Source organism: Trematomus bernacchii, unplaced genomic scaffold (genome assembly GCF_902827165.1).
Source record: "Trematomus bernacchii unplaced genomic scaffold, fTreBer1.1, whole genome shotgun sequence".
Classification (NCBI taxonomy): Eukaryota; Metazoa; Chordata; class Actinopteri; order Perciformes; family Nototheniidae; genus Trematomus; species Trematomus bernacchii.
Window position 1 is genome coordinate 4,285,427 of NW_022987668.1, and position 26,446 is coordinate 4,311,872.

The window sequence follows — 26,446 nt, forward strand, 5'->3', positions numbered from 1 at the left end:
ATGCTGTGTTTGTGCCGTAGTAATTTTTATTTATAGTCTTTTAATGTTTACTGTACACTTCCATGTATTTGTATGCTGCTGCAACGCAAACATTTCCCAAATTGGGATCAATAAAGTACTTTGTATCTTATCTTATCTTATCTTAGTCCAACTGTAGACAGGATACCACATCCCAGTGTACAACCACACTATGCTTGAAGATTATATTAACATAATGAACGAATAAACTTCATTCTCAGCTTTAAAACAAAGTCGAACAATATATTTATGAGGCAAAAATGCACATACTGTATAGACAAAGATGTGTGGTTATGCATACAAACGCACTCATAAATAACACAGATAAATATTAGAATAATAAGGGCCACAGGTCAAAGCGCTGACGTCAATTATCCAGTGAACACAGTACAGTACAATCCCTTTAATGGTGGAAAAGTGTGTGTACAGAATGAACATCTCTACAAATGAGGGGGGAGGTTACCATCCCCGCTCTCTACTCACCCGTAACCACACAGAACATGCTTCTCTTACGGAGCGTTGACATTCACTAACAGGCCACTTGTGTCACATCGTAGAGAAGTGAGACATCTATTATTAACGCTGTGGTGTTGATGTAGAATTGAAAAAAGCGTAGGTTTACATGATGTACTCTAAAACAGATACTATATAATATATAGGACAGCATGGTCACGTGGTAAACTTTGCAGGATTTGACTGGTTTTCACCCAATTTGGTTTGTTTTGGTTCATTTCGGTTATGAAATGTATGGTGGCTGGTTTGATGACATCTGCGCTGCTTTTCTCACCATTTGGTGGGATTGTAAAAACAAATATTGACGTAAAAACTGGTATTTTATGCTCACAAACACAGCTAAAAACACAGTTAGATAGATAAATAGATAGATAAGTAGTTTATTGATCCCAAATTGGGAAATGTTTGTGTTATTCATCAACAGGAATTATATTTATTGAGATCATCATCCTTGACAAGGCAGTTTATAAATGTGGTTGTCTGACTGTTTCTTTGGTTATTTGATGCAGATATGAAGCTCTGTAGGCGTATTTATTTAGTAAGCAATGGCTTTAAACATAATTCTCTTAACCCTTAGAAGATGCATAAGTGGGTCTTTTTTGACCCGGTCAGGTGGTTTTCTTAGAGTATCTTTGTAATTACATTTTTTTATCATTTCATATTCCAGCTATTCCTCAAAAAACATGTTTTGGATATCATGCCATTCAAATTTTAAACTTACATTTTATACTTTTTAAGAAATTGTAGTTTTTGTATTTCTACCCCAAGCTTCCATAAGTGGGTCGAAAATGACCCGCATGCATTTTCTATGGAATTTCATTTTTTTTTCAAAATGTAAAAAAAATGTCTAAAATTATAAATAGTAAAAAATTAAATATAAAATATTTCTAGTGTGAACCAAAATATAATACTAAATATTATACAAGTGATTTGTTTTAACCAAAATTACAAAAATGTCATAAAAACACACATTATTCTAATACGGGTCCTTTTTGACCCACTTACTGTATGGAAGAGTGTAGGGTCCAGTCACTCGGGCATCTAAGGGTTAAGGTATGATGTGTGCCATTTTCTCTTTATTTGGTGTTTCTAATGTGTGTTTGGCCTGCAGACTGTCAATCTGATCTTGCAGCACTGCATCTGGGAATACTACAGTGATGCGAGCTGCCAAATGTCAAAGGGATCGCTTTATTGGATTGAGAAAGACACCAGATTGAACAGTTGTTCATGTAGGTCAGTCATGGTTCAGTGGAAACGCCTCTCTGAACCAATTGAGAGAAATGTGAGAGAGACAGAGAGGCTGAAGGAGCGCCGTTTTAAAATGTTCAGGAATTGAAATTCAGGAAGAGTCTTTTATACATATTTCCATTCAAATCAGGTTCCAATGCTTAAAACAAATTACTCAGTTTTAAGAGAAATGTCAAATATCTTTGGCATTTCTCCAGAGGCAATTCAAAAGAAAGATTCCTACCTATTTCTTGTAATAAGAATAGCGGTCATTAAACAAATTACAAGGAATTGGCTCAAAGATATTCACTTAATGAACTCACAATGGAATAACTATGACAATTAGAAACCAAATATATATCTTTGAGGAAAGATGGGGAAAATGGGTAAAGTATAGAATATTGAAGAATTATAAGGAATAATAGGTAATAATTGACAATGAATGTGTACCTGAGTATTAATAGTGTATCCATCCTTTTATTTGTATTATTATTATTACTATAATAATAATAATAATAATTGATTTACTGATTCTGAATTTGAAATGCATTTATTTTCATACACCTGCATAATTCTTGTGACAGCTTTCAACATATTCAATGTTAAGTCATATCAATTGGCTATACCAATAGTAATATTGATTCTGCGTGACCCTAACCCAACTGCTTCCAATGGTTAACCAAGAAAACGGTTTCTTCTAGGCATGGTTAAAGAAGTATGATAGTAGGCATTAAATAAACACATGGATTCAATCATTCAATCTCTGCCTCTCACTCTGCTCTCCATCTTCTCCCCCCGCCAGAAAATCTCACCCTGATTGGGATGATTGACTTGTGCTGAGATAATTATCATCCGATCTAATTGCAGCTGAGTTGTCGCTTCCCATGAGGTTCATTAATTGAAGTGAGAAGTCGACTCCGTGTCCCTTCGCCTCGCTGACAGCTCCTGCCTGTCCATCTTCTTCCTCTTCCTCATTCCTCTGAGGGTGACGAGCCAACAGAGTGACGCCTCTGGACATCTGTGTGTGTGTGTGTGTGTGTGTGTGTGTGTGTGTGTGTGTGTGTGTGTGTGTGTGTGTGTGTGTGTGTGTGTGTGTCCATAACTAGCAGCTGTTTTAAAGAGTACCTGACCTCCCTTTATATGAATAGAACAATAATGTCATTGTTAGCTAATGAATGTTTCCATGCTGAACAACGGCAACATGACAACGTTTTCATTGGTCCCTCTTCTTTAGAGAAGTCCAGGAAATGATGGATACACGGATCGTGTTCAAATCAATAGGCACGCAATGACTCTAAATAATAATGATCACGCCACCAGACACACATTCAAACTAAAGGAACCAGCCTGTTTGGGAAATGTGAGAAGTAGAAAGTACAGGTATTTGTGTTCAACATGTAAGAAGTAGAAAGTACAGGTATTTGGGTTCAACATGTAAGAAGTAGAAAGTACAGGTATTTGGGTTCAACATGTAAGAAGTAGAAAGTACAGGTATTTGTGTTCAAAATGTAAGAAGTAGAAAGTACAGGTATTTGTGTTCAAAATGTAAGAAGTAGAAAGTACAGGTATTTGTGTTCAACATGTAAGAAGTAGAAAGTACAGGTATTTGTGTTCAAAATGTAAGAAGTAGAAAGTACAGGTATTTGTGTTCAACATGTAAGAAGTCAAAGTGAAAAGTCGTCAGGAAAATAAGCAGTGGAGTAAAGTACTGATACCAGAAAAATGTACTTAAGTAGAGTAACAAAGTATTTGTACTCCACTACTTCCCACCTCTGGTACCAGTGTATGCAAGGAGGTTGTTTTGCAGTAAGTGTGTGTGTATGGATGTGAAACGGAGAGAACCAAAGAGAGAGACATCAGTCACTGTGACAGGTGGTGGATGGGCTGCTGACAGATTCATCTCCGCAGGACTGAAGCACATCTGAACTACACGCCTTCTAACATGATCAAAACAGTTTTTGTTTTATATTACAAAAACAGTTTTGCATCGTAGCAGTGGAGCGCTTCATCATTTGGGTTTTTTCTTTGGACGTTTGTCCCTGTCAGGGTCTCATGACAGAGGGTGTCACATGCTGTAAACACTGCTAAGTCCCCTGAGGATAATGTGTTATTTGTGATTGTGGGCTTTTAAAATAAAGTCTGATTGATTGATGGGTTGATTGATTGCTAAAGACAGTTTGTCAAAGTCTTTAACCTGGTCATTCATGCTTTGTTTATCTGTAGATGAAACATCAGCTCACCAGCTAACAGACGAGTAGCATAGGCTTCAAATCATTTAGTGCCAATAAAGGTGGTTTCCTTCCTGTCAGGGTTATCAAATGTGTTATGCAACAAAGAAGCTTTACAAATCACTACCTTAGATTAGCGTGTTAGCATGCTAAGATGTGCTAATGACAACAGAGTAGTGTAGTAGTGTAACTTTAAAACACACATTTCAACCTCATATTGGCGGTATACAAATACTTTGGGGAATATCCAAGTCATTTAAATTAACTGTATGAGAACCTGAACAACTGTCTGCAACTCTTTTACCATTTCATAATAGGGGTTGGAATTTAGGTCGGTAACTAAACTCTTTGACCTTCTGATTAACATTTATACTCAGGGGACTATGAATTAATTTGCTAATATCTAACCACTTTACCAGCTGACTGAGCAATGAAGGATGAATCTGTGACCAAACCTGAGAAACTGAAAGGGGCAACTCAACTTCAGTATGTGTTTCCTACTAACCTTGTTTTGGTTTCAGAGCGAAAATTGTTCGACTTCCTGATAAAAGAACGTCAATGATTAGTATACTGTACAGCCACAACTGCATCTCAGTGGGAGAACACAAATATAAACACAAGACACAAAAACTGTAGTTTAGTCAAACGAAGACCTACTTGTTCTCCCGTGCTTTTACAGACCACCTATAAGACGTATCTAACATTAGGGTTTTCTATGTTGTTGTGTTTTTAAATGTTTTTACATCATGTATGAGAGGTTTTCAGTCTGTGGCCATAAGTATGGTTTCATTGTCTCGTGCTTTTACATTTGTTTATTTTTGTCCTATCGGTTTTGTCTAAATGTATCTATGCTGCTTTTTATATATTTATTGATGTACAGCACTTTGGTCAACTCTGTTGTTTTAAAATGTGCTGTATACATAAAGTTGGATTGGATTGGATTGGATTGGATTGGATTGGATACTGTCCTGTAAGAATGTATTACATTTTGGCATCCACAGACATTTTTCCTTTTTTTTTTAGCATGATCGGCCATCTGGTATTACACACAAAAGCCTGTCCTGACAGCATCGTTTCTGCAGGGTAGGTTGGGTCATCTCTTTGTGTGTCACAGATGCACCTTAATCCTGCTCGGATTAACCATATCCGGCTTCACCAACTATGAGCTGACACAGAATGCTTGGTTATTTTCAGACAAAATTCGCCCTATTTTGTTTCAATTTCATGAAGATTATGATTCAGGTTATCATATCAATTCCATGTGAGAGTTTTTATTATATAGCATGGCTTTTACTTCCCTGTATGAAACTAACCACGGTCAGATAGGTCTTTAGAAAACATGCTAGGAGTAAATATCTTAAGGCCTTGTTTAAATAATCTCTATTATATGATCATGTGTTGTAAGTAGAGACCTTTGTACCATGAATGTTTAAATATCTGTCTGCAGCGTGTTATTGAACATAGGATCTTGTAACATGTGATTTTAAAAGGTTCAAAGGTGTAGTGCTGTGTAAACTAAAAACAAGTGTATATTCTTGACACGGACACATATACTCTTGAAGGACTTAACGCAAGTGTTCTGGCTCTTATACTGTTGTACAGCAATATATGAATCAGCAGTGTGTCTGTGTCTCTATTTTGTTATATATTTGGTTATGTCTTGAGTGTCTAAGGTTTTATCCACGACAGCTTCTTCTGTTGCGTTCCCATGCTTATGATGGATGTGTAGTTCCTGTGAAAAGCAGCAAACATTAAACCCCCCTTTGAATAGACGTGACACCACAGCAGCGAGCAGTTTAGGTGTTAACAAGCAGCCCATATTGTCTCAGAATGCGCTCGGCACCTTGCAAACAGCTGACACCGCTAACCCCCTGAGCCCAATTCTATAAACAGCATTAGAAACTCGCCATCAATCACTCGCCTCCAAATCAACTCCAGCTGGGTGTAATGTAAATGTAAATGAACTGAGTGGGCAGAGTGGAGGAGATGGAGGCAGAGCGCAGTGTTGCTTGCTATATATGGATGAGAGAAGCTAGTTTCATGTTGCCTTCATCTTGCCCGGTGGAAAGGTTTCCATCAGCCCATTCTCCTCCTGTCCCCTTAATGCATTTTCTCCCTACCTATTATCCCCCTTTTTAACTTCCCCTGTCCTCCATTTGTTATTCAAACTACACAAATCCATCACTGTTCTTCTGCTTGCTTCTTGTTTCAAGATTCAAGGCTGTAGTGTCATGTGAAGTAGCTTCAGTGTAGATATGGCAACGAAAATCTGAAGACACAGGCTCCTCCAACAGTGCAACATATTTATAGGACATAGAACAAATAAAACAGATGAAATAGTGCAAGAGAATGTTCGGAGATGTGCAAGTCAATACAAATGAAATAGAAATAGTGCAAGCAGAGTCTATATACAAGTAAATGGAATATGATATATTAGATAAATAACTTGCAAAATACAATCAGATGAATGTTTTTGGAAGTGCTTTGTATTTTAAGCTTCTTTCTGCCATTTTCTCCGCGTCACACCGCCTGCAGATGAGGAAGCAAAGGAGTCCACCTGTCATCAGTGGATCTGTGTCTCTTCAAAAAAACAACAACCAGTTCAACAAGCAGGACACAGAGAGCCTCTCTAAGACATCTGTCAGGCGTGTACCGAGGTCAGAAGGAGAAGACAACGAGAAACAGGTGGAGAGAGACGCAGAACAGTGCTGCTAAAAGGATCAAACGGAAGACAAAACGTCTACAAAGTCTTTGCTTAAAGTCCTTACGGCCCGTCCACACAGCAGCGTTAAAAAAATCTTCCAACGCTTCTGCCCATTCACTTTGAATGGGGTGACGTCACTTTGCCTCACTTTTCGCCGAACTGCATTGTGGGAAGCAGAGCGGAGATTTTCAGGACTTTCAGGATTCAAAGTTGAGCAATGTTCAACTTTTGAAGCTGAGGTGGAAGCGTCAGCCAATGCAGCCTGCTGTTTATATATACAATTTATTTTTGGAAATGTTTTTATGATTATTAACGTGTGCATACTTTCAAAAATAAACTATAAGTCTATACTCTTTTATATCAATCTGCACTCTTGCTGCTGTAATACAGTTCATTTCCCCGTTGCGGGACAAATAAAGGAATTCTGATTCTGAGAATATGAGGAAAAATGTAGTCTCAATAACGAACACTCAGCTTTTACTACGTAGTCTACTGATACCGTTTAGAGACACAACACAGACAGAAACACTTGCTCCATGTCAGGCCCCAAAAGAGACATTATGTAACCATCTGCCTCAAGGGCAGCGCTGAGAGTGTGTGTGTGTGTGTGTGTGTGTGTGTGTGTGTGTGTGTGTGTGTGTGTGTGTGTGTGTGTGTGTGTGTGTGTGTGTGTGTGTGTGTGTGTGTGTGTGTGTGTGTGTGTGTGTGTGTGTGTGTGATTGAGGTGTGTTTACCATCAAGGTGAGAGTGACCTTATGGAGCGCTTCCTGTTTCCTCTGGAAAGCTCCTGCGTGGTAACATAATAAGTAATGTGCGGTTTAGCAGCTCTGCTTTCCTGGAAATTGCATCCTACATCTTCAGAGTCACATTATTGAGGCCTCCAATTGCTGTTACTTAGCACAATAGGATACAATGACAGCAGCCCCAAAACAAACACAGGAAATATAAAAAAATGTCACTGAGCTTAACATCTTAAATCCTCCCTAACTGTAATGATTCTGAAATAAAACCATCTTCCACTGACACTTAAGTCTCCGTCTCGACTGTCTCCACTGTGCCTCTTTGTTCTATTTCCTCCAGCGCTGTCAGCTCAAAGGCCTCCACCAGAAAGAGCCAGCTCCTCGCAGCCTCCCAGAGAGAAGCTGGCAACAATCTTTGAAGCTAAAAATAACCGCAGCAAAATGCAGCGAGCTCGGGATAATCAGACCCACGCCCCAAACGCTCGCAGGGACGCCGGCTGAAAGTGCTGAGTGGCAAAAGAGCAGGATACAATCACATTGGGATCAATATCTCATACGGGCAGAAGACAGATGAGATGTGATGTGGATGAGGAACGTGCCACCAGACGCTGACACACCCAGAAACAAAGAACTGCTATCTATAACTAACCAAGAGGGAGGGTCTCTCACTGGTTCTGACGTCTAAATGAATGGAAAACTGATTTATTAGATTAGCTGGAGGGGTTCCTTAGTCGGGGTTTTAGTCAGAAAGGATAATTGAGACAAACAATAGTGTAAGTTAGCATTAGATTTCTCAACATTTTAATGCATTTTGAAACCTTTAGACAACAAGGAGTTTGTTTTTTAGGCTTGGTTTGTCTGCTTGTTTATCTGTTTGTCTGTCTTTGTATTAATCTTGGAGAAAGGTTGAAGCTTGGGCTAAGGGAAAGCTCTCTTCATATTTAAGGGGATCCAAATCACAGTACAGGGAGGATACATGCAATATACTTGTATTTATTTATATGCATTCATGTGGTCTAAAAAATGTAGTTTCCAACTGAGAAAAATCATGTGTACAGATATCCCATTGTGTTTTAAAATGAAAAGCAATATAATACAACACATCCTATTTGTTTAACTTGTTTCCCAAACTTTGACTGATTTTATGAACACCCCAAAGTTGGAAGAACTATTTTTATCTCAGAAAATGTGACTATCCAGAATGCAAGTACAGTAAAGGCACAATTTATGTTAATTGAGGTCTTGTTTTTTACCACTTCTTGGGTAGTCTTGTGTAATTAGATCCTCATATTCATAAGCTCATCATAATATGAACCCTGGAAAACAATTGTAAGAAAAACAAAGTTCATCCTTCCTTATTGCTGCACAATATCACTTTACTTCACTTGTAAAGCAAGTGTTTATTCCACTGTAACTTATCTATTGAACCAAATTAAAAGGCAAATGGCTGTGTTGTTGTAAGATAATTCAGATTTCGAGAGCTCCCTTGTATACTAACTCTCTCACTGACACCCCCCAGTCAGCAGCAGAGTGTGGGTAATATGAATCACACACTGACCTTGAGACAGAGGCAGCTGAATGTGAGGCTTCCTGCTAGCTGTGCACACACAGGTTAAATAATCACTGTCTGAGCATTTTATCTTCACTAACAGCATTGTGTTTTGCCGGGTGCCAGCAGCATAATAAGCAGAAGGTAAGGGGTGGGGGGGGGATTTCAGACCAATGCATCATTTTATGCTTTAATCCTGAAACTAACAAGGAGAGTCAACCTCACTCACTCGGCTGATTTCACTTAAAGATGATGTCTGCATATGCAAGTTGAGATATGTTGCATTACAAAATATGTCCGGACCAAAATGAATGGATAAATAAGTAACGGAGCTAAGTGAGATACAAAATACATCAACCCTTGTCTTTGTCCTTTACATTGGTATTTTAATTGGGATTTAAAATTGCTTTGCTTTTGGGGTTGCAGAAAAAAAATTAAAATGTATGTCAGATTTTCCACTTCTTTGGTTAGGTTCTTGTACGTTTATGTAAATAAAACAAAGTAGTTAAGGTTTCAGATTTGGTTACAATGAACCACTATTGAATAAAAAAAAACAATTATCTTGGTTGTGAAAGTTATAACTTTAGTCCTCCTGAAGAAGTTTGATGGTGCTTTAACAAAATCTGGTTTATGTTCTACTTAAACCAGCGCAATCTGCATGACAACACGTTGTGAAAACATCAGGAGAATCTACTGTTCCACTTTAAAGCATTTGAACAAACTACATTGTTGTTATTTTTTCTGGCGAATCCTCGGGTCAGTTAGGATTAGAGTTAAAGCTTGATTTGTCATGTTCACACTCAGAAACAAGCTGCAACACTGGCTGTTGGCCATGGTTGAACTCATAAGAGTATGATATGTATTTGCTTACTTGTGTTAAACGGTTTGCCGCTGTGGGCCAGCTAACAGATTTAATAAGAGAGCGAGCTAAAGGTGGGCTGTGGGAGAAAAGGCTGTGGAGTATTCTCACCTCTACTGAAACCTCTCACATTTAATAACCCAAGGAAATCAATAAGTGTATACTCTCCCTGAAGTATCGTAACATTTGTAAACAAAGTAAGGTTTAAGGCTTGATTTCAATCCTGTTTCACAACATATTTGTTTTGTTTAAGAGACCCTATTATGCTTTGGGAGGCTCTTCCTTTTCCTGTAGTGTGCTATATAGGTTTTTGTGCACATACATTATCAGCAAAGGCTAAAATCCCAAAGTTTCACCTCCACTGGAATCGTTTATTTACTTTTGGAACATAGTGACATCACTCTGGAACACTCTTCTATTGGCTAGCACTCCAACACATTGTACGTGAAAGGCTAAGGGGCGGGACATCTCTAAGCGCTTGACCAATCACAACAGAACTGACCAGCTAACCAATCAGAGCAGACTGGGCATAAAGTAGAGACACTACATACTGATATACACCTGAACATCAGCAGAAAAGGACTCTTTAAAGTAGAGACACTACATACTGATATACACCTGAACATCAGCAGGAGAGGACTCTTTAAGTAGAGACACTACATACTGATATACACCTGAACATCTGCAGGAGAGGACTCTTTAAAGTAGAGACACTACATACTGATATACACCTGAACATCAGCAGGAGAGGACTCTTTAAAGTAGAGACACTACATACTGATATACACCTGAACATCAGCAGGAGAGGACTCTTTAAAGTAGAGACACTACATACTGATATACACCTGAACATCAGCAGGAGAGGACTCTTTAAAGTAGAGACACTACATACTGATATACACCTGAACATCAGCAGGAGAGGACTCTTTAAAGTAGAGACACTACGTACTGATATACACCTGAACATCAGCAGGAGAGGACTCTTTAAAGTAGAGACACTACATACTGATATGCACCTGAAAATGAGCAGAATATGTCCTCTTTAAGTAACCCTAACCCTAAGTATATACTTGCAGTTCATACAGCAGCAGGTATTTAAATCCTAATTTTAAAGAAACCTCAATATGAAATGAATGTGCAGAACACAGAGCAAGTAAGGAAAGCCTTTTCATTCATAATTAAATGTGGATGAATGCATTCCTGACAGCTGTATGTTAAATGCCAAGTACGTAAATAAAATTAACCTTTGATAAGGTTACGACCCGGCACACATTGAATATTTTGGCATTTAACCTGATGAGCCGGGCGTAGTGCCAGCTTTCTACTGCCTCTGTGTGCCTGAATTTTTGGAATATCCTGTAGCGTTTCTATAACTGCTCCTGTTGTTTTACTAAACTGTCTGAACCTTCAAACTAAGCACTCTCTATTGACTCTCTACGAGATCTATTTTCCCACGAGCAGTCAGAAACAAACACCTGAGAGAACGGGGACATTGGAGCAGTTAGCTAGCAGGTGGCAGCTTCCCAGGTGAATCCCAGAAAAGGAATTAACTCCGCTTACATCTCGTCAGCCGCTACCTTCCCCGCTGGCTGCGATGAAATGGAGCAAGCCTCATCTAATCAAGGGAGCTTAATCCTGAATTCATTATTAAAAGCCCCTCTGAAGTAAGACGGCAGAATTTAACCACTTTGTACTTCATCATCATCTGGACCGGGCTGATAGATGTGCTCAGTAGGGACGGTGGAACAGAAGCGAAAAAATTAAAGAAGAGAGGTACACAAACTTGAAATCTTGCCATGTAAATGTGTCTAATTCTAAGTAGGAATATGTGTTTACACTTTATATAAGACTTAATAACTTAAGAAATAACAAAGCAGTGAGATATAGGGTCTGGTTTTTAGAAGTAGAAGTATCTTCTCAAGTCAAAGACTCTTGAAAACAACTTTTTGAGTTGTATCTCAGATATATTTTTACATTTTTATTGGAAAATCACCAACCCTAACCCAGCTAATTACAAGATCTGATTTATCTCACTATCCCATCTTATTTCCAGAAATCCTACCAAGCAGATTTGTGTACTTATTACAAGTGAAAACACCTTTTTTTCATGTTTTTGGAGCAGCATATTTGTTCCAGTTCAGATGGAGTATTTCTTTGGAAAATCAATAAAATAACAAGACTCAAACTCTCTTTTCCATTACCAAAAACAAAGCCACCCATCTCGGGGATTGAAGACCCGCAGAACACCTTCATTCACTGAGGAAGAAGCATGCATGTGCGGTGAATCGCTCAGCGTGGGATAATTTGTCAAAGGACCATCTTTAATTATTTACACTTTCCGCTACATATTGAACATGTTTCTCTTTGGCTTCATTAATATTTCATCACTCTTCACCCCTGCAAGATATTTCATCAGAATGAATCAAAGTGACGCTAAGCTTCATTCTCACAACGTCTTCTGCAAATTAAAACTCTAATCGAGACGGCATGACAGGTTCTTGATGCATCGGGTTAGTGGTCAGGCACATCAGTCTCGAATGCTGCATATAGATAAACTAACTGAAGTATATTGTATCTTTGAAAAATGCCTTGATCTTTGAGGAACAGCTCGTCCAATTAGTTATAAGTTATCTTGGCACTCAAATGAAGTGGAACCTTTTGGAAAGCACATGCATTTATCATTTAGATGAATGGAAAGACCCAAGACCTGTATTTAAATCATGTTTTATAATTGTTTATGTGATAGAGACTATGCAATGTGTTTAGTGTTGATTGTTCTGTATCTACCTGAGGACTGCAGATGGAAATGAGCTCTATTAGCTAAAATCTGGCATAATTCATATCTTCTATTTTCTGAGATTAATGTATTTGTATGCATGGTCCTCTTTGAAGTAAATACATAATATAGATTTTGATTACAAGACCCTTTAGGGGGGTATGTGTTACAGGCCCAGTTGTCTTGGGACATTTTTAAGAACACTATAGCCGTGCATCAACGTTAAACACAGAATTTCTCTTGGACTGGTAGGAAAATTGGAAGAGAATATTGAAATGCCAACAATGTAAGTATCTTAGTATGTGCTAAAGCTCCAAAATCATGGACGGATTAATCCGGTGGGCAAATGTGCACAAAGCCAACCCTAAAGAACAGCTTCAATATTGGAAAATAAATCAGGAACCGATGCATATTCTCGAACAAAATGAAGAACAGATGGCTCACACTTCTGAGGCCAAGGTCAGTTTCCCCAATCTCGTGATGTGCTTTTATATTTCTCTGGCTTTGCCTATTGTAGAGCAAAACGATTCTAGATTTGTAGGTTAAAGTATGATTTAATGGCAAATATACTTGATGTTAGGGTTAGGGTTAGGGTTAGGGTGACCCTTCTTATTCTCTTGCACTTTTATTTTTGTATTTGTTTTATGTCCTATATATATTCATGTTGCATTGTTGGAGTTGTTCATTGCCATATCTACACTGTGGCTAATGTGCACATAACAATAAAGCCTTGCATCTTGAAACCTTCTCAATCAGACAACTCTATTTTCTGAAAATAAGACAGATTTTCTAAAGAACACAACACAATATTCACACTAGGGATATTGTGTTCTACAATTAGATATTTCCTCCACACATTGCTTGCTTCAAAAGATGTAACGTAGTCCTAAAAAAAGCTCTCTCAGCAGCCAGGAAGCAATCAGGCTTCAAGGACGGTGCTGATTTCATTCTCATTCACACAAGAGGTTACAGCTGGGTCACACTCACATTGACACGTATGGACACACTTTGACATATGTTGCTGTGGACACAAGAGCGTGCACGTGTTCATGGGCAGCGTGCACGCTCACAAACCCACAGATAGAAAAAGCCAAGAGGAAGAAATTGTTGCTAAGCAGCTCACAGAGAACTAATCCAAGTGCAGGCGCTGTGAACTCTACAATCATGTTTAAACCTCAAATCTGGTTTAAAACCTAAAATCTCTTCCAATGAGATGATTAGTGCAACACCACCATACACTGATGCGCTGCTGTCGGCCAGCAGAGTTCATTTTGGTTAATTTGGGCGTCGTTTCTGTGTGGTAGATACGCTAAAATGACATCAGCAGGAAGATATACGTTCAAGACACATTTCCAATAAAATACACATAGAGTTAAGACTCATTAATAGTTCAATAATAACTTCAATAACAAATATTTATGTCCATGCTTTTGGTTTGGAAGTACATTTACTATAATGGGGTCTATACATCTTGAGTAAATTTGGTCTAGGATCAGATTTCCCACTAAATATCTCTTTTTCCAGTTGGTTAGATTGGGAGATCTTGGCCATAATTTAGCTGAGAGACGTGTCCGACTGAAACCCATCCAAACATAGCTTGTTTCATGCGAGAGAAGGCCTAGTTTCCGGATGAATATGGCCTCACAGGGGGAGTAAAGATAAGCAAATGGCTGAACCCAAACACTTGTTATTCTGGATATCGCATGTCGGTTGGATCAGGGCAGCTTGCTGATGTCAGCCCCAAATAATCCTGGCTTTCTGCAGATTTTGAGCTGTATGATGATCGTAAAGAGTCAGATCATGATGAATAGTTTGGGCTGAAATGAAGAAGACAGGAATTGAGAAACGTTTAGTTTGCAGTCCGTATAGCAGTTGTATATTTCTTATTGGCATTTTGCCTCAGCATATTCTTTAATGTTATCACAAAAAGCTTTATTAGTACATATTTTTGCTGTAAAAACATGCATAAAGCATTGACTGAGGCCTCTTTAACTCACCCTCAATGCCTATTAATTTATCTATTTATTAACTTTGTCGAATGCTCATGTTTGTACTAGTGATTTTTAAATGTTTCACATGGGACAGAGCAAGGGTTTCTTTTTTTAGAGATGGTCTGTTGTTTCTGTTTTTTTAGAATATGCTTCATAAAGGAGGCTGTGGCTCAGTGGATGGTGTGCTGGACTTCGAATCAGGGGATAGCATGTTTGAGTCCCACTGCAGTCAGCATGTCGTTGTGTCCCTAGGCAAGACACTTCACCCCAAATTGCTCCTGTGGTGATTGCCCACAGTATTGAATGTTTGTAAGTCGCTTTGGATAAAAGCGTCTAACAAGTAACATGTAATGTAATAAAGGATCCCTTGTCTTTTGTCTCCAAACTGCAAATAAATAACCTGAACCTGAGTGGTCCTGAAACAGCTAAAAGAAAACATTCCTTTAAACATATCACTTTACATTTTGATTTTCCCAAATGTGGATCAATAAAGTATCTATCTATCTATCTATCTATCTATCTATCTATCTATCTATCTATCTATCTATCTATCTATCTATCTATCTATCTATCTATCTATCTATCTATCTATCTATCTATCTATCTATCTATCTATCTATCTATCTATCTATCTATCTATCATCATTTCATACATAACATCCCACCACAGTCCGTCCATTGGACCGATGCTCCAGCAGTCAGTCTGCTTGTAAGCCCATGTAGAGTGTGTGTGTAGAGTGTGTGTGACTGATAGGTGGGCTAATGTAATTCTGTTGCTTCCACTGTCATGGCGATGCACTGTTAATCAGGATTTAGGTTTCATGGCCACTGTCTGACTGAAACCTAATCCCAGTGGCTCAGCACGGAGACAAAGACCTCACACTGCACCGGGATATCAGGAGCACGCACCTGAACATGCAATAATCTGCAATTCCAGAATATTATCTGATGACCATTTCAGTTTCATGTTTTTTTTCTCTGCGTTCATTATGGGTGACATACATTCCCAATGACTTGTCATCGTCGAACAAACCTTCGTAGGCATTTACTCCCTATAGATAGGTAGATAGAGGGATATATATATATATATATAGATAGATAGATAGATAGATAGATAGATGGATAGATAGATAGATAGATAGATAGATAGATAGATAGATAGATAGATAGATAGATAGATAGATAGATAGATAGATAGATAGATAGATAGATAGATAGATAGATAGATAGATGGATAGATAGATAGATAGATAGATAGATAGATAGATAGATAGATAGATAGATAGATAGATAGATAGATAGATAGATAGATAGATAGATAGATAGATAGAGAGATAGATAGATAGATAGATAGATAGATAGATAGATAGATAGACAGATGGATAAATCATCCCAACATTGACTAATTTGGTATTATCCACTATTAGTATTATTCCTTTGCATGCCTACAACCTAATAGTTGTTTTCATTAAAGAGAGCTTCTCGTTATAGGAGCAATATAACAATGTCATCTCCATCATCTCCATCATGTAGTAAATCCTACAGTATGCAGCACTATAAAAAAAATGATGCAATATATAAACACTTATTAACCTTGAGCCGGAGAATTCTTCTTCAATTTATTTTCCATTTGCAGTTCAGTTTATATGAGGCATTACTTCATTACAGATGATAACGTGTAATCTAAAGAGGGGTGACGAATAAGGTCACAGATCTGATTTCCACTTGGCTTGATCCACCTGATAGTATCGCTGAGGCATCACATGACATTTCACCCCGCAGTGCAGAGGTCGCTTGGCTCCCAACAACAATATCATGTCTGTGAAATCTCTGCTCATTTCTGCACTATATAGCATGGGGAAATCGAAAGACTTTTGTAAGGTCCAGCGGATTTGTCAATCATGTTTTCAAAGTGACATTTACAAGAAGCAAGACTTTCCCGACTATTATATCTTCCTATAGTTGGCAGGTCTTGACTTGTTGACAGCTAGACGAGCTAGAATGTCACGATAATGGCACAAAAAGCTGCACTACACCAGGGGTCCAGGAGGTAGAAGAGCCGTGTATTGTGTGCAGAGATAAAGACAGCTGTCTGGCAGTAGAGCTATTCCAAGGCTCGGATGGCCATGAATAGGTTGAGTCATCAATACAAAATATTATAAACTGTGTCGGGAAATATTTGCAATAGCAGTGAATGCTTTTAGAAAGCAGCTCATCACATCATAGTCCACAGCCCAGTGTGAGATAAAAATATATCTTGTGTTTTGTGATCCACAAAGACAGCATCAATAAGAGCAAACAGATGGCCTACTGTACTTTAATGAATAGAATGTCCTCCAATTCTGAGCACAGGCCTACACGGGCAATTCACTACTGCATTACACATTCATACAAAATGGATAGTTATTGTGAAAATGAAGGCCTTTTTCGAATCAAAACTGCATGTGGGTGGTAGAATTAAGGGAGGGGGGGTTGAAGTGTGTTTAGGATTATCGACTGCTATTCTGTTGTGGCAGAACTTTTTCAGGCGAGCTGGAGAAGGAGTGACATTTTCCTTTGGATATTCATCAACGAGGCTTAATGGTTTTCATGAGCTTTTGCTGGAGATATTAAATCCTTTTTTTAACGATTATTTAATTAATGAAAGGGTGGTGATGAATGGCTCCCATTTGTTCCTCCTGGTAATGAAATGATACACACTTTTCCCCCTATGTTTTTTTAATTATCAGAAGAACATTCCCTGGTCTCTGGTGCATTCTGGGAACATTTTCATTATCTTGGACACAAAAGAAGCAGCCGCACCTTTGCAGAGGAGCAGACATGCCGAAACAGGTGGGATGGGATGATTTAGTCTATCACTGATTTAATATATGGCACCCATTATGTAATATGCATAATTGAATAAATGGCAGCCATCATTTATATCACATCTTACAATAGACTATGTGATGAGAGAATAGCAACAATAATGAAGCTTAAATGCCATTCCTGAGCCACTTAGGTCAGTGCAAAGTAATTCATTACATATAGCAAAACCATATATCATGTCTAAATGGTCAAGACCTTGACATTGACAAGTGTAAATGGCAAAGTGAATGTAATTGTACAGTCAAATTCAACTACAATAAGAGATAGACAGTTTATGTGATGACTATACCACCTGTTTTCATCCCTATTCCTAGTGGATAGTACCTTCTTTTTCACTGCACAAGGTGACATTGTTTTAAAAATAACCCATGGTGTCATTTTTACAACTGTTTGTCTTTCAGGATCAGAAACATGAACACCACGAGCAGAGGGATATCCAGCACATAATGTGACACCATTTTGAGAGCAGAGAGATTTATGATGGAGGAAACTGTGGTGTGTACACTATGTATGTTTGATGTGTGTGTGTCTGTGTGTCATTGATCGATGCAAGACAATCCCACCAGCGCTAATCAATAGCATGTACGCATAGCATGCCTTGGGTCAAAGACAGATGGTAAAAAACCTTGGTAGAAGAGTCAGCGTCAATTAACAGATGGATGAGAACGCTTTTCTTGTAAAACCCTTTCAGCAACAAATATTCATTTTATAACAGCCGTGGTTTAGCTTGTTAGTGTGACAATTGTTATAAAACAACACAAAGGTTTGGAGGTTCACAGGAACACATCAACAACTCAAAACTCAACAGTTTGCAACAACTAATCAAAACTAGTCGACAAAAGCGTTAATTTGTACACTCTTAGGTCATTGTATTTACTTGATTAGTCGAATCACATTAACATCAACATTGCACCAATCATATTGCACTTGTTATCTTTAAGAAATATCATCTTGCTCAATGTATCACCAAATACCATACAGTAATATGTAACCTCCTGTATGTACAACCAATTTCAACTCATTGTATTTTGCCAAAAAGGACCTCATATCAGCATGTGAACCTAGCACTTCATCAAGAAACAGTTGAACCCGTCACGGCAGAAAGATTGATCATTGAGTCCTATTATTTTCCAGGTAGCTTTACTGTATCTATCAATGCTATTGATCCAATGGAGGGTCAAATAAGCAATTTCGAGGAAAGAATAGTAAAACATGGTTATTGCTAGCCAAATGGTCCCAAAGAAATTGGACATTTGAAACATTGACAATATCATTTTTTATGATAAAGAACCCACCAATGGACAACACACTTTAGCCAGGAAAGAACATACACACATATAGAAAGCCTTTTATGAACACGCCCAAGAATCTGTTCCATCAAGCCAACTCACAAAGCAATCAAACATCAAAGATGGCGTACATTTCGATAGCCAAGTAACAAAATCGCTCTTTGCATTGTGAAAGCATGGCAAGCCGTTACTAAAACAAGCGACTTACGTGTTTTGCGGTGACCGTGCGTGCGCGTGGTGAGTGTCGTAGAGACCGTCTCCGTAGTAGTATGCTCCAGGGTCCACATCTGCGTAGAGTCATGCAGAACGGTTGGATTTGACGGTGAGGGGCTAGATGTCGCTGCTCCAATTACGAAGGTCGTCCGTGACGCCGCGGTGGTCGTAGTAAAAACAGGAGGTCCACGTCGATTTCCAGGATTCCTTGGTGTTACTTGGCTACCCGAGGCTCCACCTCCTCTAGGGTTTATGGTCGTGGTAGTAGCGGTGGAACGAGTTCTACCTTTGGCGGCAGTAACAGTTCTAGGTGTGGGGTTCCCTCCATCAACTGTAGGAGTAGTTGTGGTGGTGGTAGTGTCGGGACTTTTGGGAATCCCGCTTGGCTTGGACAGGAATATAGGATCCTGGCCTATTCGATTAGCATCCACCAGGTCTGTTGGCACGTAATCCCGCACTGTACCGACAACAATCCATTTCAGCAACATCAGGCTCAATCCAAGGCCAATAAAACCAATAAGCAAAGGGACCACACACAGCCATGTCTGCTGGCGAGGCCACACGGCACAGCGAAGGGGACCCTGATTCTGGGCCGGGCCTTCCCCTCGGCCCCCTGGAGCTCCTGGACCCTCAGGTTCCTCCAGGATCACCGCCCCGGACACAGCTGCCCCAGAACACTCGCTCATCCTTCCCTGCCGTCCTTTCTGGCTCATTGAGGGTTAACCCTGTGATAAGCATCCATAGCACATGGCAGAAAGGCTCCCAACAATGCGGGACAACGAGAAGAGACAAAAGGAAAGGTGAACAAATGGACGCTCAGTAACACAAATATGTAATCCAAAGATAGAGAGAAGAGGAGGGGTGCAGGAGATACATACAAACACGCAATCACAAACACAAGCACACACACACTCACATACAGAGACACCCAGTGAGAAATGGGAGAGGTGGCGTAGTCGGATAATCGACCGGTTAGTCCTTGTTTAGTCTTGCCCAACTCCCGATGTCCAACTGAAGTCGCAGTGAACTTCAATATCGTTCACAGCAGGGTAAGCCAGAGGAGAAGAGGAATAAGTGATGCTTCTAACAGGGAGAAGGAGGGAGAGGAGGGAGAGATGGGTGGGAAGGAACAGATTTACATCTGTGCATGTGAGGAATCTGTGGCATCAGTGTTCAGATGTCACTGCAGCAAAAAATCCACAGCTATTTCTACTTAACATGCATATATGTCCCCTCTAAGCACAATCCACAGAGGGTCAGTGTTGTCTAATGAGGGCAGAAAACTTGAAGGGTGGGTCTTGTTGCCTCCCTTTCCCAAGCAGGACCAAAAAAAGATTTCAAATGCTTCCGATGCAGCCCGATCCAACACCTTTAGCCGAGTCAGCGTCTCTTAGCTCCCAAATTCCCTCTTTCGTAACTGAAAGAGAGCAAGAGATGTGTGGTTTATGCGTCGGTCGAACGCTCTCCTTGGATTATCCACTATCTCTGTCGCCCGTTGCTTTTCAATCAGCCTCTCCTTTTTCTTGAGATTGTTTTATTTTTTTGTCTTTCACACTTTGATCTAATCCCACTTTCGCTTCCTTGTGCTCTAGATCCCAGTGAGGCTGAAAACGAAGATGTAGAATCCAATGAATGTTCCTGATCCAGTCAAAAAGCCACACTTTAGATGGGAACAGAGGTAGGGAGAGGGGTGGGGGGGGGTGTTGAGATAGAGGGGTGTTGTCGCGCAGTGGTATCACAGGGCGGATAAATCTGCAACTGCGACGCGTGATCCTGCTCCTTCTCCAGCCGGCTGTGGATCAGATTTCCCAAGCTGTCCGCTCAGCGTCCTGCTGTCTCTACACCGTCCGTTAATACTGCAGCAAGCACTCACACAGCCTCTTCTCATCTATTTGCAGGAAACATTCCGCCACATAGGGATACAAATGAATGATGAAGAGGCAGTAGGTAGATGGAATTAATTGAAACGGAAAAAGCAGAAAGCAAGGGATTAGAGGAAACACACAGGATGCTTTAATGTTTCAAAATATCCCGCTGGTTCTGTATTTTCCCTCTCTGAGAGCTGTGTTCTCCTCAGTCCTTTAAAGCCTGTGCTCTTTTCCTGTGAATCAGTGATTTGTTGGTCGGGTTGCTGGGATCCTCTGCTCGTCCTTCCCCTTTCAGGATGCTTCTTCTTGGATTAGAAACCTTGCGATGGGATGAAAACTTGTGAGGACAGCAGCCAAAGCTTCCTTCTTCCCCCCGTGGGGTTGGAAACATCCGAGGATTTGCAGCTGTCTTTACCTGTGGCGGTTTGTTATGCAGACGCACATACAGCTGCCTCCCTGAGCTGCCGCTGCTGAGAGACAGAGTACGAATGAGAGGGGGGGGGGGGGGGGGGAACGCAGGCACAGACAGAGTGTGCACCGTGGTGGAGCGACGGAGGAGAGAGAGAGGATGGAGAGAGAGGGAGGGAGGGAGGAGGAGGAGAGAAAGAGCTGCACCTGCTAGATGCACCAGCTCCGGGAAGCATGCCCACCTCCGCTATAGCAGGGAGGGGAGGGAGGGGAGATGCAGAATGCATACAGAAAGCCTGGTGGGAAAGGGAACAGGGAGTGGAGGTGTGTACAGATACAGATAATGAGAGAGGGAAGGGGAGGGGGGTTGGGAGAGCGCTGCAGAGGGAGATGAGGCTGTTACCATCGAGGAGTTTCAGCTTGATCAGAGGCACAATGCAGGAGCTGTCAATCACCAAGCCCCGCCCACTGCACGGCTGGGAGTAAATTAGGGAGGAAAGATGGATTTATAAATGTATTATTTAAGTGTTAGATATATATAGATAGATAGATAGATAGATAGATAGATAGATAGATAGATAGATAGATAGATAGATAGATAGATAGATAGATAGATAGATAGATAGATAGATAGATAGATAGATAGATAGATAGATAGATTACACAATCATTGCACTAGTTGCACACATTTAAAATATACAATAAGATACAAATCTAATAAAATACAAATAACATTAGACAGAAGTATATACAAATACAATAGAAAGGGCATATATCACTAAATAATACACAAACGATTGAATACATTGAATACTCTACAAACTACAATCTCACTAAGCTAAAGAAACAAATATATTACATTACATGTCACTTGTTAGACGCTTTTATCCAAAGCGACTTACTTCAGACATTCAGTACTGTGGGCAATCACCACAGGAGCAATGTGGGGTGAAGTGTCTTGCCCAGGGACACAAGGACATGCTGACTGCAGTGGGGTTTGAACCTGTGCCCCCCTGATCCGAACACCAACGCACTAGACCACTGCGCCTATATAAATATACTACTGACATTTATTGTCATTGAATGATATATACATTATAATTGTTGATAATGCCATGTTAAGTATTCATGTGGATACACTGGGACTTAAATAAAAACTGTATGTACAAGCTGTACTGTTCTTTATGATAGTGTCTTTGTGAGATATATGTTGGGTTGTTAATGGGATTTATGGCAGTTCATGTCCTTTTAATGTCATAGTGGTACCTTTTTTACTACATGTGATTTCCTTATCCAATTCCAGAATACATTATTAAAGCATATGGTAGCCTCCTTATTGAGTCATCTAAAATATATCAGTGATAAATGTATTTTTGAACAAATGCAGATATGAAATGTTATAATTGAAGCGCTCAAGTCAAGAGGAATTAATGAAGAGTCAAAACAGACAGAACCCAAAAAAGACTAATAATATTTTTGCATGTTTGTTTATTTTGACTTTTATGTTAATCAGCCGAACGGTTGAGCCTCAGTAAATCCAGTCTGAGTTAAAATCAATTTAACGGTGTACAGCAGACTGTAAAACAACATTTAAGATGCTTCTTGTAACACCGCGCTGCACTTCAGATTTATTTGAGTCTGCATGTTTTAAAATGTGTCTACCAGAACGAGATAGAAGCACAAGACACACATACAGTCCTGCAGAGAGCCATCTGCCTGTGGGAGAATCCTCCATTGGTCCCGTGGGGGAACTCAAAGCATGTTGTGCGTTTTCACACCTCTTTCTGTCGTTGGACATTAAAAGATATGGTGGCACCAGTCTGTTAAAGCAGCAGCCATGACACTGTGTTCGTCTGAAACACACATCAATAATCACACGGGCAAACAGCCACAGGGACGGAAATGAGATGCATAACTATCTGCACCTTCAATTAATGACACACAAAATACAGCAAGAACTGATGATACACAAGTCTCTTCAATCAGATAATATTCATTATTGCATATTAAAATGTGCATAAAAGTATGTTGAGTTCATGTGTAAATAATTAAGTAGTAAATTAAAGTACAACTTCTCAGATACTTGAAGTTGCAGAATAAACTGCTTTACTTCTAAAGTAGAACAGTTTTAATTGACTGAAGAAAAATCTGTCGACAATACAAACTGTAACTGTTCTTAATTAGAATATATCAGCATTATGGATTGATTATTTGTACTTACCTAGAGTAAGAAAAGCGAAGAACCAGATCAGCAAACTGCAGTAAATTACAACATGCATGGAGAGAACTGTGTTAGTCCAAGGATTGTCACACATACAGTGTGAATGAAAGGGACATTATTAAAGGGCTTATGTTGTCAATCTGACATTCCTAAATCCTGAATTAAAAACAGAACAAATGAAGCAAAGAAAGTGAAAACCATAAAGCAGATTCCGGTAGTAGGCTTATAGGAATTTTATAATTTTATAATCAATTTTTAATGGATTATAACCACCAGGAATGCTAATGGTCATCAATCAATCAATCAATCAATGTTTATTTATATAGCCCAATATCACACATGTTACATTTGTCTCAGTGGACTTCACAGTTTGTACAGAATATCAGTGACAATACGACCCCCTCTGTCCTTAGACCCTCACATTGTACAAGGAAACACTTCCAGAGAAACCCCACAGTTTAAAGGGGAACATGGGAGAAACCTCAGGGAGGGCATCAGAGGAGGGATCCCTCTCCCAGGACGGACAGATGTGCAATAGATGCCGTGTGTAAATCAAAGAGATAATACATTTACAACATAGGTAGACCAAATGTTTGGAAATGCATGTGTCTATAATAAGAAGATGAATCCACGAGGATGTCAACAATCCTGTGGGAGCCTTCAGGGAAGTAGTATGATGAGACCCAGGCAGGACCACAGTGACAGGTTCAGCCACAACTCGAAGTCCAGGACTCAGATCAGGACTCTAGTGGATCGCCGGAGCTGTAGATTAACATTAACATGCTTATTGTAGTTGTAAGTGACAATGCCTTGCGGCCTGTAGCACCATCCTTGATGGAGCATCTGTGTGGGCTGGACATACAGGAAAGGAGTGAGCAGCCTCACCTCTCAGACTTTCAGTTGCGCGCGCTACTAAAGAGACGCGCTACCATGGAAACCAAACAATGGTGTAGCTGTATTAAAGTCCGAGTGGAAACAGTCGTGAGTAAATCTGATTTTGTCAGAAATCAGGAGAATTGCGGGAGAAATATGACCCCGGGAGGAAACCTGGAGAGGGCAATGAAATCGGGAGTCTCCCGCGAAAATCGGGAGGGTAGGCAAGTATGTGCATGAGACCACTACAAGTATATTAGCCTAGAGAACAGAACAGCACAGCTACAGAGACATAAAAGCTGATCCACTCAGATTTTTATTAAAAAAAGTGAGATTTAGTAAAAAGAAAAGTGGGATTTTGTAAAAAAGTGAGCATTTTGAAAAAACTCATGTATTTGAGAACAATTTAAACTTTTGAACACAAATTGAGCATTTTGTAAAAAAGTGAGAATTTTGTAAACAATTGAGAATTTTGTAAAAAAGTGAGAATTTTGTAAAAAAAAAAAAGTCAGGAATTAGAGAAAAAAAACTGAGCATTTTTTTACAAAGTCAGGAATTAGAATACAAAAACGGAATTTAAAAAATAAGTCTGAATTTTCTGCAAGAAAATGAGAATTTGGAAAAAAAAAAAAATCCAACGAAATCTCATTAACCCTGTAAGGCCCACTGTTGTAATTTTTCAACATTACTTTAAGCTAAAAAGTCAGAAAATGTTTTTGTTTTTTTAAAGACTACTAGGGCTAAGTAAGCAATCAATCCTGCAAATCAACCCTTAGTTGTTCAATATATTTATTCAGACAATGTGAATAGAAATACAGGAATTCTGCTCCCACCTACAGTATAGGCCCAACGTTGCAATATTACAACATTTCCCTAAAAACTTACCAAAACGTAAAAAATGTGAAAACTCTTTAATTTCTGCTCCAGAGGCTATACAACAACATCTGAAAGGTCAAAAAAAATAAATTCTAATGTTTTTCTATTTTTGGGGCTTTACAGGGTTAAGCAGATTCAGGCAGGAGGCGTATTGATTACAGAACAGTACAGTTTACAGAGAAGAGATAACATCTGATCCTTTTACAACAAACTAACGCTGTAATACTGCTCCTCAATTTGTAATAATGTAACGGAAATAAACCTAACTCTGAGGGAATACAGTTACTTTGTGTGTGTATCATATTAGTAATCCATTGGTCTACTTCCCCATGCCATCTGTTGTCAACCATTGAGCAATATAATCCTATTATATATCATAAAATAAGTCTATAGCGTTAGATTAGTGTGTTTGTGACTGCCACAGCTATATGGAAGTCTCACAGATCCAAACCTTGAATGTTTACATAGGGACACGTTGGTTCAGAGTGATTTTCTATGCACATTCTTTTCTCCCATTTCAATCCCATTACACGTGTGCACTGCTATCCAGCCAGAAAAGCATATTTGTAGCTACAGTCCACTTTCTGTTCCATTAACTGTGATTGTAGGCCTCTCATCTTCTGCTCGTTCAGCAGCCAGAGAGGTGCACTAATATCACTTGTTATATTTTTTTCTTTCTGAGAATCATGGATATATACGCCAGATCTAAGATGCCACTCTTACCTTGCAGTAATAACTCACTCACAGACCTATTTCAGGAACCATGGTGCTCTATTAACGTGCAGGAGAACACATACAGTATATGCACCGAGCGAAACAGAGAATGGATGATCTTTGTGTTTAATAGTGTTGCTTGTTCCCCCATTATCAGGCCTCCCAACCTGCTCTTTAATGAAAGGGCAAACAAATCTAACTCCTCCAATCAAAATAAGACAACAAGCTACAAATCAGCCTGTTCTCAGAAGGTCAGAGTTGTAGTCATTTGTCCGGAGCAATAATATGTGCTTCAGAGTTGAGCTAAATCAGTCCCTCCAGGAATGTGTGAATCTAAAAAAATGAATAAATGAATCGCTGCATTATTTGAAACAGCTTGCTGCCATATTTCTGTCAAAACAGGTTCATTATCGCCTCTTATCTTCTGTATTGTAATGAACCAGTTCAGTTAAGAGACAAACTACACACTCAATTGTGTTTATATGTGTTCAATAAATTGTCCAGATCATGT

General features: G+C 39.3%; 1 protein-coding gene across 2 annotated transcripts in view; it reads right to left on the bottom strand.

Annotated features, from left to right (window-relative positions):
- LOC117487197 (pro-neuregulin-3, membrane-bound isoform) overlaps window positions 1-20,470 on the bottom strand; it is a 474,636-nt gene extending 454,166 nt beyond the window's left edge. For both annotated transcript variants that reach the window (XM_034135858.1, XM_034135857.1), the window contains exon 1: window positions 18,971-20,470. In XM_034135858.1, coding sequence (XP_033991749.1) covers window positions 18,971-19,688 — 718 coding nt within the window. In that variant the 5' untranslated portion in view covers window positions 19,689-20,470. The remainder of the gene's footprint in view (window positions 1-18,970) is intronic.
- Between the last annotated feature and the right edge of the window lie 5,976 nt (window positions 20,471-26,446).